Source organism: Sprattus sprattus (genome assembly GCF_963457725.1).
Source record: "Sprattus sprattus genome assembly, chromosome: 2".
Taxonomy (NCBI): domain Eukaryota; kingdom Metazoa; phylum Chordata; class Actinopteri; order Clupeiformes; family Clupeidae; genus Sprattus; species Sprattus sprattus.
The window spans coordinates 37,535,396-37,556,475 of NC_137921.1; the positions used below are offsets into that span (position 1 = coordinate 37,535,396).

Sequence of the window (21,080 nt, forward strand, 5' to 3'; positions counted from 1 at the left end):
ACATTGCCGTTTGTTTTTCCCATGTATTAAGTTCTATTTCGTTTCTACTGACCGCCAGAGGCGGTGCTTTAAACACTGGATGTCATTCACGTTTACGTGTAGTTCGAGTATTTGTATCAACAAAATCACCTGTGACCTGGGTGACGTATACCTTCGCCCCTGTACTAAAGGCATGATCCCCCAGGTCACGACCCTTAATTCTTCTCGCGTCAGGTGAGTAGGTGAGTATGTTCACTCCACAGGTGAGTGTAATCATGCTAATCGTTGGGAGTCTTGCAACCTTCGGGTAGAGCTGCGAATTCTCGCCCTCTTAAGACTACGATTAGCATCAAAAATCAACATTTGCAGTGGGCTACAGTACAGGTGTTTCTAGCCTTAAAACTGGTAGTTAAACCCACTCGCGGATAATCCGGGAAAACGGATAATCCGGAAAAAAGGTGAGTTGCCTCTTCTATTGTTTTACCGTGTGTAGTAGTCACGCTCGGGTAATGGTTTGAGGCAGTGGCCTATCGGAAGTGTGTTTCTCGTTTTACGAACCGATAGTTGAACCCACTTGTTAAGCGAGTTATGCTAATACAGCCTATTATGCCGTTTATCGTGCTCACGCTGTATACTGCAGGAGCCTAATAAGTAAAGAGGCATGGGTATCAGCAGTTTATAGGTGTTTCTCGCCTTACAACTGATAATTAAACCCACTTGTTGCACGAGTGAGTTCCTCGCATAATAGTTCCCTACTATTGTCAGTCACGATGAGATACGGCAGTCAGTATAGGTGTTCTCGCCTCACGACTGATAATTAAAACCACTTGTTAAGCGAGATGGAAACCCTCGGCCCCTGTCGGCTTCGTGTCACACTATCTTCAGGCTTCAGGTGTTTCTCGCCTTAAATCTGATAATTAGAACTACTTGTTAAGCGAGCTGGAGCCCTCGCATAGTTTGGTTTGTACCGTTGTTGTTTTGAAGATGCAAGCGGCGTTCTAGCCTACTTGCCCCTGTCGGCTTTGTGTCACGCTATCAGAAGGCTACAGGTGTTTCTCGGCTTATAGCTGATAATTAAAACTACTTGTTAAGCGAGATGGAAATCCTCGCATAGTTGGTTTTGTACCGTTGTTATGATGAAGATGCAAGCGGCGTTCTCGCCATAAGCATTCAATTAAGAAGGCTAAACAAACAGGATTTACTCCTGTCGCTACCTACTGTTTGGGTAACTGTTAAAGCTACGTTCTACGCCCCGAAATGTCAGTTCTAAAAGCAGGTATGTTTGCGGAACTGTTAACTATGGTGTTAAAAGCGAGTGTGTCCGCTCTTAAACAGGACAGGATTTCTGCTCCTGTCGGCTTGGTGTTAAACGTTATAAGCAGGCTACGTTTACCTACTGATGGGTGACTGACGGGCTATGCCCGCAATATCAGTTTTTTAATCCATCTATCTTGGTAGCTGGGAGCGAGTGTCCACTCTTAAACAGGACAGGGTTTTTACTCCTGTTGGCTTGTGTTAAACGCTATAGGCAGGCTGCGTTTACCTACGGACAAGTAACTGACGGGCTATGCCCGCAATTTCAGTTCTAAACCATCTATATTGGTAACTGGTAATGGGCGTGTCCGCTCTTGAACAGGACAGGTTTTTACTCCTGTCGGCTTTGTGGTAAATGCTATAAGCAGGCTACGTCTACCTACTGATTGGTGACTGACGTGTTACACCCGCAATTTCAGCTCTAAAAGCATCTCATTTGGATAACTATTAACGAGTGTGTTCGCTCTTAAATGGAAGCCTACCTTACATAACGTAGGAGTCATTGCCGCGATCAAGTTTAATTCGCGTGGTAAATATTGAGGCTTGGTCCATAATAAACTGCCTAGTTTGAGTGGGTGATTGTTCTCCGCCCCGCAAACTTCAGTTGTTCAGCATTTATTATTTGGTTCAGATGACTGTAGAGTGGGTCCGCTCTAAAGCAGTACATGATTTACGCCAATCGGCTTTGTGTTAAACACTATAAGCAGGCTACGTTTACCTACTGATCAAGGACTGAATGGGCTATGCCCGCAATTTCAGTTCTAAAGCATCCAAATTTGGTAATTGTTAACCGTTGGGTCCGCTTTTAAATGGAAGCCTACCTTACGTAACGTAAGAGGAATCATTAACACGATCAGGTGTAATGCGCTTGGTTAATATTGAGGCTTGGTCCATAATAAACTGCAAACCTCAGTTGTTCAGCATTTATTATTTGTTTCAGATGGCTGTAGAGGAGTGGGTTCACACTTAAACAGTAACCTATCTGAACAGGGCCTGGTGTTATTCGCTAAGGCTGCTGGTAAAATATCACTCATATACTGTACATATATATATATATATATATATATATATATATAAAGAAAAATAAATACATCTATGTATAGATATTGCAACATGTTCATTACATGCACTGTTGCCAGGCCCCTCTTGGGCCAGAGGACGAGCCAGAACCGCCTCCGGCGCTAGGTCTCCTAAGCAATGCAAACGCCAGAGGCCTGATTCCCGGGAAGCCTCTGGTAGGGGCAAATGCAGGAAAAGGTATCCGCTTGCCCAGAAGGTAGACACTTCGACTTAGGAGTTCGCAGAAATAAGACTCTGCTTCTAAAGCTACAACAACCTGCTGCACAGCGTGCTAGTGCTTTCACTACAGCGGCTTCACAGTCTCCTTTGGAGGTGCTCCCTCTACAACGGTCACCAGCTTTGAGATCCTCAAGGAGGATATTCTCTCCACCAGGGCTTCAGAGAGGCCCCTATTACTCTCATCCCAGTTCCCTGGGTACGAGCGACACTACACTGAAGGGCTCCGAAAGAAGCCAAAACATCAGTTAGACCCACATTTAAGATGGCAATGACACGTCTAGGGTTGGATATTATACCCATACAGAGCTCTCCTCAGAGTGCCTTTAAAAAAGGCATCTCCATCTTCAGCTTTTAATGTTCCGCCCTCGCCCCCATATATCGAGGAGCGGCAGAGATGCTGGGCAGATCCCAGACGGTTCTCTCATCTCCCAGGAGACTAGAGCCCTAGCCAACATGCAAGATGCATCTGCCCAGGGCCTTGCTAGCATGCCCAATATTGAACCAGCCGTTGCTACCCGGGTGCTGACACCGGGTTAAGCACTCCGGCCTGATGCTCGCTGCCCCGGCCACAGTGCTGTTTGACAGACGACTACATGGTGAAATCCTGCTACGCAGCACCGCGTATTGCACGTCTTGGGTATTCAATGTCACACCTGGTACTAGCCCTGTCCCAGACATTGCAGACTTCTGGGGATGACTCCTCTGCAGAGTCGGAGTGACACCTCCCTGCAGGCGTTTGACTACATGACCAGGGAGTTGGGTAGGCAGTGGCCTAGTTAACCCAGACCCAACGCCGGATATGGTTGGCCCAGTCTCCACTCTTGGAGCCGAGCAGGAAAGCCCGATTGTCTCTTCCTCCTGTCATTCCTGGACAGATGTTTGTCCTGCCGCGCAGTAAGCTCTGGAGTGCAGCCTACAGGTTACACAGTCCAGACAACAGTTGCCAGTCTGAGCCGTGAGGCTCCTGGCAGACAGAGGCCCCCTAGGGTTCGGACCCCGACCACAGAGGTTCCATGGGGTCAAAATGACCATCGTCATAGACCCAAACAGGGCTCTGGCTCTACGTCAGGAGATCTTGGATCTCTTGAGAAAGGCGCCATCAAGCCATTAGACAGGCTGGCACAAAACAGTGGATGCTACTCCGCTTATTTTATCATGCCAAAGAAGGGCGACGGCCTTCGGCCTATACTAGACTTGAGACGGTTAAACACACATCTCAAGGTTAAGATCCCACATGCTGTGTGCAGCGGATGTGCTGCAAGGTATCAAGCAAGGAGATTGGTTTACAACCATCGACCTAAAGGATGCATACTTCCACGTCCCTATCACACCTCGAAACGGACAGATTCTTCGTTTTGCATTCGAGGGCAGAGCTCACCAGTTCTATGTGCTCCCTTTTCGGGATCTCACTGGCACCACGGGTCTTCACCAGATGTGTGGCAGCGGCACTGTCCCTACTGCATCATCAGTCATTTCAGGAAAGTAGGGCTCTGGCCCTCAAGATCATTTCTGAGACTGCTGAGTATGCTCACAGCGGCCACGTAGGTGTTCCCTTGGGCCTTCTGTCTTTGCAGCCTCTTTAAAATTGGCTGAACGATCTTGGCTTGCACCCCACTTATCACAGGCACAAGCTGGTCAGAGTCACTTCCAGTTGCCTTACAAAGCTATGGCTGTGTAGGGAAGATACATAATCTCACCCAGAGGGTTCCCTTTGGGCCCATACATTCTTACAGAGGAGCGGTGGCCACCGATGCCTCTATGGCAGGGGGGGAGCTGTATGACAATGCAGGACTTTCAGAGGTCTCTGGAGTCCTTGGAGGGAACACCACATAGATGTATTGGAGCTGCAGGTTGTCCTGCTGACGCTCAAACATTTTCTTCCAGTAGTGGTAGAAAACTGTCCTGGTAAGAGCAGACCACACGTCAGGGGTCTACCAGGTAAACCACCAGGGGAGCACTAGGCCCAGACAATCCTGGAGGCTGCCCCAACAGCTGTGGCTGGGGGCCTATCTACTCTTTCTGAGCCTGAGGGCAATGCATTTAACAGGCATTCAGAACACGGCTGTGGATGTGCTATCCCAGCAGCACCCACCTCCTGGGGAATTGAACCTCTAGAGAGGGTGGGATTGAAATAACTGTCTATGAAGACCGTTTTTCTCTTGGCCAGGGCATCGGCTAAACAAAAGCCAAGCCAAGAATGGCTATATTGGAACCCTGGAGGCACAGGGATAACTTTGTGGGTGAATCCGGCCTTTCTTCCAAAGGCGATTCATCATCCTACTGAAACCAGCCGCTCAGGCTGGCTGCTTTGAGCCCCAGCTCAGGATGACGAGCAGGGATATAGCCCCTACCTGTTGTGCCCAGTGAGAGCACTTAGGGCTTAGATTGATATGACTGTGGAATTCCGCCAGTCTGATTTACTGTTCCTCTGTCATGTTGGACAGAGGGGAGGGCACAGCTTATCCAAACAACGACTATCACGTTGGATTGTGGATACTATTATTTGTGCCTATAGGAGCAGTAGTCTCCCGGTCCCTCAGGTCCGAGGTCACTCAACTAGGAGTGTACGTACATTGCAGGCGGCCCTAAGAGGTGTCCCCCTTCAGATATCTAAACAGCTGCGTTATGGGCATCAACCTGCACATTTGTGAGGTTTTATAGGGTTAACGTGGTCCCTCATAACCCAGTGGCAGCTGGTGTTCTTCCTACTTCCTTACAGCGGGAGTAAGGTAAGACTTCCTCGTGACTTGGTTGGTATTAGTCATCCAGTGCTTAAAGCACCGCCTCTGGCGGTCAGTACAAACGAAATAGAACGCTAGGTTACGTATGTAACCATGGTTCTATGAGTTTCGGATGACCGCCAGAGCTTGGCAGTCACTCGGAATATTCGCGAGAAGATTGTCAAGGGTTGTGACCTGGGGGATCATGCCTTTAGTACAGGGGCGAAGGCATACGTCACCCAGGTCACAGGTGATTTTGTTGATACAAATACTCGAACTACACGTAAACGTGAATGACATCCAGTGCCGTAACCTAGCGTTTTGTTTACTGGGAGTCTGTTACTGAACAGGGTCTTGCGCCATATTGGGGACTTCAGAAGCAATGTTTTCAAAGTAGACATAGTCATGGACAAAAATATTGTCACCCCTGCACTTCTGTCAGATAGTGCACCACTACTCCCAGAAAAGTGTTGCAATTACAAATGCTTTTGTATTCACATGTTTATTAATTTAGTTTGCATAGGAAAATCTGAGAAATAATGTCAAATCTGACTTTATTCCACACAAAACTCCAAAAATGGACTGGACAACATTATTGGCACCCTCAACTTAATTATGGGTAGAACACCCTTAAAAATAAAGAAATACAAATATCTGAAATCAATTGCTTCCTGTAACCATGAATGAGGTGTCTTACACCTCTCTACTGGAATTTAAGACCACTCTTCTTTTGCCATCTGCTCCAGGTCTCTCACATTTGAAGGGTACCTTCTCCCAACTACTGATTTGAGATCATGCCCCAGTTGTGCCATGGGATTATGATCTGGACTCTTCAGAACTCTCCAGTGCTTTGTCTTAACCATTTCTGAGTGCTTTTTGTGTGTTTGTAGTGTGCTATGGGTCATTGTCCTGCTGGAAGACCCATGTCCTCTAACGGAGACCCAGCTTTCTGACACTGGGCCCTACATTGCGCCCAAAAATGATTTGGTAGTTCTCAGATTTCCTGATGCCATGCACACAGTCAAGACATCGGGTTCCAGAAGCAGCAAAGTAACCCCAAAACATCGGTCCAGCTCCACCATATTTGCCTGTAGGGACCATGCTCTTTTCTTTGAAGGCCTCATTTCGTTGTCTGTAAACTGCTTTACCAAAAGCTCTCCTTTGGTACATTCTTCCAGAATGATTTTGGCTTCCCCAGGAAGGTTTAGGCAAACTCCAGTCTGGCTTTTTTATGTCTCTGTGTCAGCAGTGGGGACCTCCCGGATCTCCTACCATAGCATCCAATTTCATTCAAAAGGCGACGGATAGTTCAAGCTGATACCGCTGTACCCTGTGTCTGCAGGGTAGCTTGAATTTATTTGGAAGTTGTTCTAGGTTTTTTATCCACCATTCAAACAATCTTTTGTTGCATTCTTTCATCAATTTATCTCTTCCTTCCACATCCAGGGATGTTAGTGACAATGCCATGGGCTGTAAACTTCTTGATGACACTGCTCACAGTGGACACAGGAGCATTAAGATCTCTGGAGATGGACCTGTAGCCTTGAGATTCTCCATGCTTTTCTACAATTTTGGTTCTCAAATCCTCAGACAATTCTTTGCTCTTCCTTCTTTTCTCCATGCTCAGTGCGGTATACACAGACAAACATCACAAAGGTACAAAAGGAGTCAACTTTGCTCCATTTTAACTGGTTGCAAATGTGATTTCTATATTACCAGCATCTGTAGCTTGCCACAGTTGAGTTTAAATAAAGATTAAAGGAGCATTACATGCTTGAAATACAATTATTTCATTCAATTTTGAAAGGGTGCCAATCATTTTGTCCAGTCCACTCTTGGCGATTTGTGTGGAATAATGTCAGATTTGGCTTTTCTTCTCTGCTTTTTTTGCGTTGTTGCAATGCAAACAATAGAAATCAACATGTGAATACCAATTTGTATAAGCATTTGTAATTCCGTTTTTTTCCGGGGAGAATTGGTACATTATCTGACAGAACTGCAGGGGTGCCAATATTGTTTGTCCATGACTTTATATACCAAAATTAAATTAATATCATATAAAACACAAACACACACACACACACACACTCTCACACACACACACACACACACACACACACACAAAAATACAAACACACATCGCATCACATTCACACACGCAAATAGAAACACATCGCATCACATTCACACACAAACTAATACACACACACACACACACACAGTCAGTGTCACATTTACCAACACACGCACGTACGCACGCACACACGCACGCACACACGTACACACACACGTACACACACACACACACACACACACACACACACACACAGTCAGTGTCACATTCACACACACACACAGTCAGTGTCACATTCACACACACAAATCTATGGCCCCTCACTTTAAGTCCGGCGGCAGCAGACTGGGCCTGGTCGAGCAGCGAGAAGCGCCCGTCCTCGATCACGGTGTTAGTGAGCTGCAGTTTGCTGATGGCGCGCCTGTAGACGATCTCCTCCACTGTGTCCCGGCCCACCAGCCTAATCACCTTTACCGCCCTGCACAGCACAAACCAAATGTTTCGGAATGCCAAACCAAACAAGATGTTACTTATTTCACCATCACACTAGAAGAATATTTGTGGTTTTCATTTACTTTCAGCTCATATGCATTGCACCCCCACAAGAATGCATCACATTCACGCCACCTTCATTAACATGGAAATGGCAAGACCCTCCCTGTCGGCTGACATTCACATCTTTCAAATATACAGTGGGGAAAATAAGTATTTGAGCCCCTGGTGATTTCACAAGTTTGGTCACTTGCAAAGAAATGTGTGATCTATAATTGTAATGGTAGGTGTATGTGTATATTAAAAGTGAGAAACAGAATATCAACAAAAAAATCCAGAAAAATGCATTTTATAACATTTATGACTTTATTTGCATTTGATGCAAAAAATAAGTATTTGAACCCCTAGCAAAACTGACTGACAAAAATGACCTGAGTACTTGGTGGAATAACCCTTGTTGGCAAGCACAGACGTCAGACGTTTCTTGTAATTGGTCACCAGGTTTACACACATCTCAGGAGGGATTTTGGTCCATTCCTCTTTGCAGATCCTCTCCAAATCTTTAAGGTTGCGTTTTCAATGGGAGGGAATGAGGGAATGAGGTTCAAGCCCAATATTCCATGTTACATGGCCCCATCCATAGTCCCCTTGATCCTGTACCCTTGGCAGAGAAACAGCCCCAAAGCATAATGTTTCCACCTCCATGCTCTTGGGGTCATATTCAGCATTCCCCCCGTCAAATACGGCAAGTCGAGTTGATGCCAAAGAGCTTGATTTTGGTATCATCTGACCACATTCTGTCTCCCAATCCTCCTAAGACTCATTCAGGTGTGCAATGGCAAACTTCAGATGGCCCTGTACATGCGCTTCCTTGAGCAGGGGGACCTTGCGAGTGCTGCAGTACTTAAAAAAATGATGGCGTGGTGTGTTGCCAATGGTTTTCTTGGTGACTCTGGTCAGCTGCTTTGAGATCATTCACAAGCTCCCCCTGTGTAGTTCTGGGGTTATTCTGCACCTTTCGAATGATCACTGATACCGCACGAGGGGATATCTTGCATGGAGCCCCAGACCTAGAGCGATTAACATTTGTTTGGGGTTGCTTCCATTTACGAATAATCGCACCAATAGTTGTCTGCTTCTCACCAAGCTGTTTGCAAATGGTTTTGTAGCCAATTCCAGCCTTGTGCAGGTCTACAATCTTATCTCTGACGTCCTTGGACAACTCTTTGGTCTTGCCCATGGTGGTGAGGTTGAAGGTGTGAAGTATGATTCTTTGGACAGGTTTTTTTAATAAACGTCACCAGTTGAGATCAGGTGTACCTTGTTAGACCTAATGAGGACTAATCTGTGTGCTTCTTGGGCACATAACTGGTCATTGTGAGCCAGAATTCTTGCTGTTTGCTTGGGGGTTCAAATACTTATTTTTTGCATCAAATGCAAATAATGTTATAAATGTTATAAAATGCAGTTTTCTGTTTTTTGGTTGATAATCTGTTTCTCACTGTTAAAATACACCTACCAATACAATTCTAGATCACACATTTCTTTGCAAGTGGCCAAACTTGCGAAATCGGTAGGGGTTCAAATACTTATTTTCCCCACTGTAGGTAGACCCCATACTGCTCCCCCATCCTATCACGCCCCCACCTCACACCTTGAATCAGACCCCCAGACACACCCATTATGCTAAGTTGTGTATTCTTATAACTAAAACGGAACATGTATAGTACATTGCGTTGGAGAAAGAACATTTTACGAAACACAGAGGACTTAGGTTCTGCTGTGGGTTGACATGAGAAGACGCCAACCACTACATGTTGTGAGACAACAGAGCAAGGAGCATTGAGGAGACACCTCATCTTGATCTTTATGCTGAGAGAGAGCTAGCGACAGGTGTCCACTGATCCACACACCTCCCCAGGTAATCAGCCAATCAACAATGGCTCATCGTCCCCACTGTTGCCTGCAGGCCATGCATGGCCACTACAACGTCTGCAGGGGCGCTGAAGGTTATTATTAACACTCTCCATTGTAGCGCGTTGTGTGTGCTTCTGGTCTGTTACGGAGAATAAATCCAACTACATCATAGTATAACAGTGGTGTTATCAAGTCAAGTCTTTTATAGTCAAGTCAAGTCAAGTCTTTTATTGTCAGATACACAGAACAACAGAGTCGGACTGAGCACTGAAATTCTTAGGACAGGACACCGTACCACACTACCATAACATAACAAGACATAACATAACATAACATATAAGTACTCCAACATGATATAACATAACTTAACAATAAGTACTGAACATAAGATATACATATGAAAAGAAAAAGTAGTAGACCTACTAGATAAACAATAAATATACAATATAGATACTAAACATAAATACACATACTAAACAGATACACATACCTACATGAGCTATACTGAACATATTATACACATAACAACCTGAACTAACATGAGACCTATACTTACCATGGAACACAGAGACATAGACACTTCAAGTATGTGGGTGGTGCAATATTGCAAGTTATCACAGGATATCTGTCAGAACACGCCAATCTTCCAGTTGCGGGTTTCCAACAGGCCCAACACATTTCACCCTCAAGTCAAAGGAATAATCACATATAATCACATTTACCCAATGAGTACTTGCAGATTGAGAGTGTTGAACGCAAATCCGTTCTACTGACAACTGACAACATACGCATGACAATGGGATGCCAAGTCTAACACCCCTAGGTCTCAGGCTCTATGGCATGGAAGCAACACAGCAGCAAGGGTGAGGACAACAGAGTTCGTGTGTGAAAGTGTACGTGTGTGAAAGTGGGTGTGCGTGTGTGTGTGTGTGTTTGTGTTTTCAGTGACAGAATAATGAATGACATTAATTGGGATGCCAAGTCTAACATCCCTAGGTATTTGGCTCTATGGCATGGAAGCAACACAGCAGCAAGGCTGAGGTCAACAGAGTTTGTGTGTGAAAGTGTACGTGTGTGAAAGTGGGTGAGTACGTGTGTGTGTGTGTGTGTGTGTGTGTGTGTGTGTGTGTAAGAGAACCTTGTCTGGCCAATCCGGTGGGCTCGGGCAGCAGCCTGGAGGTCATTCTGCGGGTTGAAGTCACTGTCAACAAATATGACTGTATCAGCAGCCGTGAGGTTTAAGCCTACACCACCTGTGGCACAGAGAGAGGGGGAGAGAGAGTGTGTGAGAGAGAGAGAGGGGGAGAGAGGGGGGAGAGAGAGTGTGTGAGAGAGAGGGGGAGACAGAGTGTGAGAGAGAGAGAGGGGGAGACAGAGTGTAAGAGAGGGAGAGATAGAGAGAGAGAGAGAGAGAGAGAGAGAGAGAGAGAGAGAGAGAGAGAGAGAGCGAGAGAGAGAGAGAGAGGAGAGCCAGTACACCCCGGGCTTGCCTGTCCGCCTGTCTGCTTCTGCTAGTCTCTATGATGCTGTTTCAAAATTCAATTTTGACTTGACAAATGATTTATTTACTTACAAGCCAGACAAATTCTACTACTTGTCAAAATGAATCCCAGGCCAAATGGCTGACACACAAACTATACTCTCCTTCCAATCCTCCGGCGGCCAGAAACAGTATTGTGCTATGCACGTTCAGATTCAGACACACAAATATAGTATTGTGTGCATGTAATTGGATCACAAAACTGGTATAAAAAGTTGTGGTTCCTAAACATTTTAAGGTGTTGTCCCCCTTTGACAGTGAGAAAAAAACAGCCAGAGATTGACACTCTCATAAAGCCTATTAGATATTAACAAAAAAAAACAGATGGCTGTAAGCAGTTTCATAATTTTTCTTTGACATTGTTTCTACATTTGAACAGTTACACATTTCCAATGCCATTTCATGAATCAGTTAAACTCAAATATTTGATTTGATCAAAGCTCTTGTTTGAAAAAGGATCTAATCTTGCCTGATCAAATACGTTTACATGATAGTTCCATTTTCTGGATCAGTTCTTGTAAGGCATATGTCTGTTGTACTAATGATTAGGCTAGCTTTCCCTTCTACCAAGTAGGCCCCACGGTAGGCCCTGACCCTATTATATAAGTGCAAACTAGGCTATGAACACATCACCTGGCTACTGGGCTGTAAGAGCACTGTCATCCTTAATTTGACCCCTAGTTGGTTCTCCTTCTGTGTTTCCACCCTGGACTTGCGCCACCCCTGCTGTTACTCCATGGTCTCCTTAGGGCCCCCCTGAGAATCACTGCTTTATAGCATATAGGCGCAGGAAAGTGGAGAGCATTGGGTGATAATACAGGACACCCACCAGCCTTGGTGCTGAGGAGGAAAACAAAGACATCCTTGGTGCTGAAGTTCTTGATCGCTAGGTTACGCTCCTCCCCACGTACGGAGCCGTCCAGACGCTCATAGCTGTAACCTGCAAGCACAGCAAAGTCAGCATAAATGTGTTTGGAAGTTTTCTGAAACACATGCACACACGTGCACACAGGAAACAGACATGTGCATTTCCTGTGTGTGTTCGAGGCGGTGGAAGGGAAAGAGCGGGGCGCTTGGGCGGTGAAAGGAGCATCTTTCCTACGCAGCCATCAAGGTCAAAACCCCCACAAACACCGCAAGCTTTCGAACAGGAAGGACTTCAGCTCAGCAGCCCTGCAGCTACACACGCAAACTTGGCAGGCGACAGTAAAAGCACTATTACATGAACTAACACGATGTTCTTATCAGTTTCTTTTCTATGCTCACATAACATACTGGTCTCATCAGTTTATTTCACATGGCATAGCACCATCTGGCTTCAACTATATGTAATGGAAATCAACGGTATAAAAGGTAAAAGCATTAACAGGCATAATGATGTGTTTCAATCTCAAGGATGGCATTAGATCACTATTGACTGAAAAGAAAGACTTTTAACAACACAAGTCTGTTTTTGGGCCTACCAACTCAGAGTCAGGGGCCATGGCCAATCATTTCAAGGAAAAAAATAATGGGTTTTGATTTGTCCAACAGGCATATTGGGGGAGTAGTGATTTAAAGCACACTGATGTAGTAGGACTGAAGTCCTCTGTACCTCTGTATTCCAAATAGTCCTGGAGGATGTCCAGCACTCTGGTCATCTGTGAAAACAGCAAAACACGATGCCCCCTGGTTGTATACACACAGTAACACATGCACACACACACACACACAAACAAGAAATTAGTGGGGGGTTATCAAACCAACTGTTATGAACTACACAGAAAAACACATTTCCATGTTAGAATATCTTTATGGCTGATAATACTGGATTACACTGTATATTCAAGGGGCACATTTCTCCATTTTCATGCAATGAAAAATACATTGCTGGATACAGAACCACATTTCAGAAGACATGAGTTTTGGGCAGGTTTGATTTATTGATTGAAGGTTTTTCTGTTTGAAATATAAAACCATGCAAGTCCTGTCAATAAAAGCCATCCTTAATATTAGACATTGAGAATCATGTCATAGGTCAAGAGGCTGTGACTCACTCTTTGCGCAGATATGCTAAAATACTGTCCAGTAGAACAAGTTTGCCACTGGCCTCCACCAGATGTTCACCCATCTCAAAGGGCTCTGGCTCCACACCTGCCAGAAAGACAGTGATGAAAAGGAAACGAGACAGACAGACAGACAGACAGACAGACAGACAGACAGACAGACAGACAAATCATTTGGAGTATAGTGCCTAGCGGGCCATAATATGGCTGTTGCACAAAGTGAGAGAAGGAACACGGACTGATTATGAAATCTCGTCCCCTGGATACGAAAGGCATGCTGGGCCCTCCAACTCCCATATGCGCACGGCGAGAAGCAACTGACGGTCCAATCACCCTGTGTTTGCATGACATATTCAATACCTGGAGATGGCTTACAGCAGTCACACCACATCAACACATGATGCAATGGAAAATCTGTCAGGGGGCCCCTGAATTCCTAGCAGAGCCCCTTTCCCGGACACACCTACACGCTAGACATTCACGGGGATATACATATGGTGTAAAACATACATTTAAAGCAGTACATGTCTATAAAGCTCAGACTAGCTCTAGAGCACTTGCATTAAGGCTGGGGGCCCATGTAGGTCTTTGTGTATTGCTACGGTCCTTAAGGGCCAACCCAGCTGGGGTTACTTGACGCAGGTTTTAAGGGACCCTGTGCCCGACAGGTCTGTGTGGTGATCCTGGCCTGAGAAGGAATAAAATATAACCCGTTCCAAGAAAAGTGTGTGATCTGAATGATAACGACTCTGGCAAACAGTAAAATAAAGGTTTATTGCATGGCTATTACTAACTACTTACTGGCCGAGAGTGAGGTCATGCAGGTAAATATCAGACAGAGGCCGTAACGTATCGACCGAGCGATAGCGAGGTTGATGCGGCGGGGCCGAAGTCTGATATACCAGCGTGACCGAACGGTCGAGGTTAGTAAGTTGTTTATTATATGGCATTTAAGCTCTTTTCATTTTGAAAATAAATGGTAATTGTAAATAGAAAACATGTCGTTTTGTTCAGCTCTCAAGTCTTCTCACGACACAGTGTTTCAGGTGTTGCCTAGCAAACAATGACTTGCTAACTTCAAGTTACAATGATCAATAGAAAACGGACAACAGGGCTCAGCTTAAATGGCTTTAATTTACAGTTAAACACAAGGTTTTCAAACTATAGTAGTCAAGTCTTCATCATCACTTTCAATAACACATTTTCGCTGCTTCTGAATTGTACTGACCTGTACTAAGTCCTATAAAGTATTACCCGATGTCAAAATGTTCGCGAATTCTTGAGTCTTTATTCTTCAACTGTCATCAACTGTCATGTTACTTACCACGACATTCAACTGGTTTCCTGTTCTCAGATAATTTCATAATAGGAGTCCTGATTCTATCAATACATGCTCATGGCTGTTGATATATCGCTATTTTTTAAGGATGTAATGTTTAGTACTTGGTACCTGGTATCACTCATTTTTAAGATTGATGGGGTGTGCAAAAACATTACTTATCTCCCTCTGGAACGAAATACTGTTTTCTGATTGGCTAATGGGGTGTACAATAAGTTTGTATAGATGGACACCTTGGACGTAGTCCCAGTAGAAAAGTTAAATCGCCGTTCCATATCAATGCTCTTGAATGGTTACCATTGACAACCAACGTAACGTTTATTTTTTGACAGCTAGGATAATTCGAACAAAGATGGCGGCGTGTTGGGAGAAGTTAGTGGGAAATGTTTTATGTGAATTAAGCTATCTACACGACTTTTTATAGGTCTAAATTGACTCGGTTAGTTGTTTATGTGCTACACGAATGTTGCAGAGTATTGTAAGTCTTAACTGAAAGTCTCGAATATTATTTGTAGGCGGCTGCTAGCGCTTAGACCAAAATACCATTGAAACAGATAGTAGCTAACACGGCTAACTCACCGGCTCGATTGTGAGCCTTCGACCAAAATTACCAAACTTGACCTCCCTGTTGCTCTGTCCAACTTCACCATCAACGGAAACGTGGAGTTCAACTTTAAATAGTAAAACCTTATGCACAACACCTGTGTCCTTGTGTCCGTTTACAGAGGTGAGCTCATGAGTGTCACTTTGCAGCAATGCCCGGGGAAACTAAAGGTCATGATAAGACCAGTTCCACGCACTACTTTCTCTAACGGGAGCACTAGGCTTCAAATCAAGAATTCATCAGGTTATTATGCATATTAAGTTTCCTAAAGATAAAGGAAATTCTAAATTATAATATTAATAATAATAAAAACATTTTTGGATGTTGTAAACGGGAGATAAGCGGGATAACGGCCTCCGAGCTGTGCAGTTCTACAAAGTAAATGGACTTCACGTCGTGGAGTTCTTTGCCCCGCAGCGTCCATTAACTTTGTAGAACTGCACAGCTCGTCGGCCGTTATCCCTTACTTATCAGACCGCAGACCGGCTAGAACGTCAATACGCGGCTGGCATGACTACCCATTAGCCAATCAGAATGCTCGTACTGTCGTTGCCATATAATAATATAACTTACTATAACTATAGTTTGTGGATGTGGCGGCTGTACACAGTGAGTTATGTTTCTTTTCCAAACTGTCTAGTGAATATGAGGCGTGAGTGTGACTTTGTAACAAATATGTTCTTGTGTTTAAAAGGAACAAAATGTGTACAGTAGATAAGGAACAATACAACAATTATTTGTATAAATGTAGAGTATCTACATTCAAAGCATTCAAAGAGTGTGGTAGTGATACAGCGTGGCTAAAATCATACTAAGTTGCATGTGAGTTGTTGAAGTATATAATGTCGTCAAACTAATATTGTTTGAGGTTTAAGCTAAACTCTATCAATACCAGTCATCTGTCCAAACTCTCCCTAGTTTCTGGTGGACATTTGAGACACAATGGAAGACTTGGGCTATTAGTCATAACCCAGCTAGTTGTTTCATTATCAGGGTCTCACCATCAAATAGGTAAGGGTGGTCCACACATTTCCTCAGCTGCATGAGAATGTTCAGTAGTCTGGTCTTGCCGGCCTGTTCGGCCCCAAAGGCATCTGCAATTAGAGGATTGCAGTCAAGTCAGAAATAGACACACCACCATCTCACACATCCACACACAAAACATGCATCCAAACACACACACACACAGGAAGAGAGCAACGGTGATGTGAAAAAAACTGCCTCTCACCCAGGTCCTTCATGAGGATGGCCTTGTAATATTTCTTCTGCAGGGCCGACATGCCGTGAAACATCACCAGCTCCGTCTTCTTGGGCAGCTCGGCCGCCACCTCGGCCTTGACCCTTCGTAGCAGGAAGGGCTGCAGGACGCGGTGGAGCTCGGCCGCTGTGGGTCGTGAGGTTAGAGTGGCTTACACATACAGGATTACATTGAAACAGAACACCCTCTGCAGGACAATAACTTCCAGAGGCTCCGTGTCACTAGCTTGGTATTTCTCATTAGAGATTCCATATCGTTTGACAGAGAATAAGAGAATAACAGAGCAAACATACCTGTGTTAAATGCCCTCAGGAGATCATGTACAATTAGTACTGGCCTTGTTAAGACTACCACACAAATCGAATGGATTACCACGATGTGAAATGTTCATAAGCCCCGGGATGTGATCTTATCACATGCAACATTCAACAACATGCAAATTGGTCCAAGTTCCAGTACAGTTCCAGTTCCAGCTAAGAAGATAATTTCTCAAGAAAGAGAAATTATCTTCTTAGCTGGAACTGTACAGGTTTCAAACATGTCTAATGATCTCTCCGGGGCTGGGAGAGAATACTGTACCCAGGGCTGGGCAGGTCTGGACATCTGCATAGGTGCTGATGAAGCTCTCAACCTGGTCAGCAGGAAAAAGGCTGGGCTGGATGAAGCTGAGCAGCGAGTAGACCTCCTGCAGGTTGTTCTGGATGGGCGTGCCAGTGAGCAGTACCCTAAAGCCAAACGAGAACTGAGGGACAGGGAGAGGAGACGACAGTTAAAACAAGGAACCTCACAAGTTAATCACACAATGACAAGTTACGACTTCTGATCGAGCAACGAAGAAACATGATCTCAACACAGTGTAATACTCAATACAGTGTAAATGTTTTTTCGGTTTTTTTGCAGGGCCCTGAGGTGATGACATGTCATGAGGATGACATGACACAAGGGTTTCAAGAACATTAACAAGAAATTGGCACCTTACCAGTTTATTACAGTGTCTGTTCCATCAGAAGCCACAGTACAGTTCATTATAATACATATTACAGTCATGCCCAAGCATGAACTACGTTTTCATGGACAGACTTATTATGCTTAGACCAACAAGATCCAAATGAAAATCAGCCAAGAAGTTTTTGTGTAATCCTGCTGATGAACGAACAGAGAAACAAACGGCACCAAAAACCATAACCTCCTTGGCGGAGGTAAATAAGACGATGCACCAGTGCTATGAAATGGGTTTTTTTCCGGATTCCAAGTGGTCAAAGAAGAAGGGAATAAAACTAAAAATAGACTGAGAGAAAGATGAGAAGTATGATGAAAAAGGGAGAGAGTATACACCTGGTTTAGTGTCTGGTGTAACAAAGAGTTCTGATTCTTCAACCTGTGTGCCTCATCCACTACCAAGATATTCCACTTCCACCTAGAAAAACCACAAACAAGCTGAACATGTCTGGATACAACATTTTAGGGTTTCACCATTGTGTTCTGTCCTTGCGGACTTGTGAATTATCTCATTAAGAAAAGAAAAATGTACCTTCTTAAAAACGAAGCATCTCTAAGGCACATCTGTCAAAAAACAGGGAAATACTGAGTAAACCAAATGACAAAGTGTCTATAGTATTACTCATATATTAACCTGTACACCTACAGCTTTCATAAAAAAAATTAAGATATTTCCATGTTATTGCACTACCAACAGGGACTCTACTTTCACTGTCTTGTTTCATAGGCTTGACATTGCATCTGATGTCAAAAGATGAAGTACCCCTCATTACAACTTGGGCACCACCAGGTGGCTCAGGTTTTCAGCGAAACCGTAAATGACTTAAACACTCAGTCTCACCTCATAGGTAGTGAGTAAGACATGAAAGTGTCCATCATCCAGCAGCTCCCTCTGTAGCTCCGCCCTCCTCTCCTTGTCTCCAAGGTAACACACCACCGAGAGGCTGGGGGAGAAGCTGAGAGACACAATGGCGACTTTACGAACGCCTCTGTTCATGCAGAGGGCAGTAACCATTCCCACCCCGTGGAAAAAATTATATCTGAACAGACATCTCGCACAATTAATAGTAGCAAGGGTAGTGTCTCACTGAATATAGATCATAGACTCCCACTAGAGGTGTACTGATGTTTGGTAAACCACTCTTTCATGAAGGAAGTTGAAAACCAACCATTCATTTACATGGAGATGTAATTTTGTTGGCCAAAATGTCAAAATGAACAAGCTTACAAGACCTTGAAATGTCACAAAAATCCTGCCTTCCAAAAGCCTCTTACATCATTTCCTCCTGACCTTTTGACTCCTACAACCCTCCTACACAGAAATATGAGCAACACTCCAGACCCAACCTGTTATTCTCTGTTCAGGGCACATGAGAGAAGTGAGAGGGGAAGTGGGAGTGCTGTGTATTAATACTGAGAGAGACAGACACCCATCCACCCACTGAAGATATGAGAACATGGGAACAGCCTCACACAAGTAAGGCTGATCACTTAAAAGGGACTGTTTGACACGTGCAGTGATGACAATTGAGTATATTTTTTAAATACATTTTTTTATGTCTGCAATACTGCACCCTTAACGAAAGATTCCAGGTCTGAGGTTAATCTAACAATTACAAATCCAAACTAAATAACAAGATGGAAATGATTCAAAGATAAAGAGATTGACTTATCTACCCCATAATCGGATGACTTAAAACATCGAGAGCAAGTTCTGAGAAGGTATGCAGATATATGTAAACAGTGCATTAAGAGAAGATGCAGCAGATGGTGCAAGACCAAAGTCCACATTGGATCTGCTCTCTTTAAAGCCCAGAGCTTAAGTTCAGCTTCCTTACCGTTGCATCTCCTGTCTCCAGTTCTCCAGCACAGACAGTGGACTCAGCACCAGAAAGGGCCCTGCTTCACCCAGAGCTCCTTTGGTGTAAACTAACAAGGATATTGTCTGAAGAAGGCAGACAGAAATCGTTAAAGAAAGTTGACTGATCAGCCAGGTTAAGGCTAGGTGGACACACCGGCAATTCTAGAACTATTAGTCCATTCAATGACACACTGAAATATTAGCCTACCGGTTACAATGACTGATCATAATGAAGCAGTTAATATAAAAATAATTTCTAAAAGAAAACAAATTACAACTCACTGCATCAAGGCTATATCAAAAACAGGTCTATAAAATAATTCAGATAAAATAAGATATTTTGGCAAGAAATTACTGGTCTGTTATCTGTTACTTACAGACAGATATTGCTGGATAAGGACTAACCTGGCATGTCTTACCAAGGCCCATCTCATCCCCTAAAATACAACCTTCCTGATGTTTCAGGCACTGAGTCAGCCACCTCACACCATCCAACTGATAAGACCTCAGCTGAATGCCTGTCAGATACAACCACAGAAGAAAACCAGTTATCATGTTTACCATATAACTAGTTTTTAATGTGGAAACTCTGGCTGTTATAACGAAAGACAACATTTGCAGTCATTATTTTAAAGAGCAGTTGACATATTGTGATTTATATAATCCAAGAGTGTTAGTAAGGGGGGAAGGCCTTAAATGAACCATGTTTTTTAGCACTTAAAAAATCAGTTTAACAGAATGAATTCACAAGCAACCAGAAACTCTGGGTAAAACTGAGAACGTAGCACTGCTGAATAGTTTTGACCACGTTACAGACAGCTGCACTTAGAATTTAACTATATTCTTCAACATTATCCAACCCTTAGTGAGAGTGCTGATGATAATAATAGAATGGATCTGGGGCATGTACTGGCATGCTCAAAACAAGACACACATTCTGGTCCAGGTTACAAGGTTCTTCCTTAGTAAGAAAAATGCCGAGCCTTAATTACATTTCTGGAGAAGCTGTCTAAAGTCACGCATTAAGAGACTTGTACACTACAAATGAGTTAACAAAGACAGCTCGAAGCTATTGATAACTTAACAAAGATCTGGATAGTTAGCCAGCTAACTACCTAGCTGACTTTTAACGGTAGTTACCACCCACCTATCAACCCCCAGCGTTTTAGATCATTTTCCGACAGATCTGAGAGATCTATATCTGGTATCTTAGACGCTTTTTGAACAAAAGTAGACATGATTTGTCAGCTAATGTAAACACTTCACTGCAGGTAAAGTTCCAAAACAGGACAGTGAAGTGCGCCACTTTGACGTAGTTGCCACAATTTCCTTGAAGAGGCGGAGTTTCGGTTCAAGCTATGCTACCATTGGACGGTACTAGCCGTCAGAGAGCTCCTGTAACAATATGGCGGCGACGCGTTTCGCCGAGGCAGCGGCGTCTACCTATACATGTCTATGGCATAGACATGTATAGATAGACACCGCCTCCACTGCTTCAGCCCGTTGCCTCGGCGAAACGCGTCGCCGCCATTTTGGGAAAGGAGCTCTCTGCCGTCAGAGGTCTGTCAGACGTGTCAAACAAGCGCAAGTTGCCAGGAGCTGCGGTTTTTCTGGATAAAAATCACGATAACCTTTTACA

The 21,080-nt window shown here is 44.1% G+C and overlaps 1 protein-coding gene across 2 annotated transcripts in view; it reads right to left on the reverse strand.

Moving 5' to 3' along the window:
* chd1l (chromodomain helicase DNA binding protein 1-like) overlaps positions 1-20,713 on the reverse strand; it is a 35,524-nt gene extending 14,811 nt beyond the window's left edge. The window contains exons 1-14 of one of the 2 annotated variants that reach the window (XM_080833154.1): positions 20,589-20,713; positions 19,847-19,959; positions 19,419-19,525; positions 18,422-18,536; positions 18,113-18,144; positions 17,917-17,998; positions 17,161-17,323; positions 16,552-16,707; positions 16,325-16,417; positions 13,372-13,468; positions 12,930-13,003; positions 12,165-12,275; positions 10,934-11,048; positions 7,711-7,864 (exon numbers count right to left, since the gene is read on the reverse strand). In XM_080833154.1, coding sequence (XP_080689280.1) covers positions 7,711-7,864; positions 10,934-11,048; positions 12,165-12,275; positions 12,930-13,003; positions 13,372-13,468; positions 16,325-16,417; positions 16,552-16,707; positions 17,161-17,323; positions 17,917-17,998; positions 18,113-18,144; positions 18,422-18,536; positions 19,419-19,525; positions 19,847-19,959; positions 20,589-20,679 — 1,503 coding nt within the window. In that variant the 5' untranslated portion in view covers positions 20,680-20,713. The remainder of the gene's footprint in view (positions 1-7,710; positions 7,865-10,933; positions 11,049-12,164; positions 12,276-12,929; positions 13,004-13,371; positions 13,469-16,324; positions 16,418-16,551; positions 16,708-17,160; positions 17,324-17,916; positions 17,999-18,112; positions 18,145-18,421; positions 18,537-19,418; positions 19,526-19,846; positions 19,960-20,588) is intronic. The other variant, XR_013968540.1, reaches the window with a different exon arrangement.
* Between the last annotated feature and the right edge of the window lie 367 nt (positions 20,714-21,080).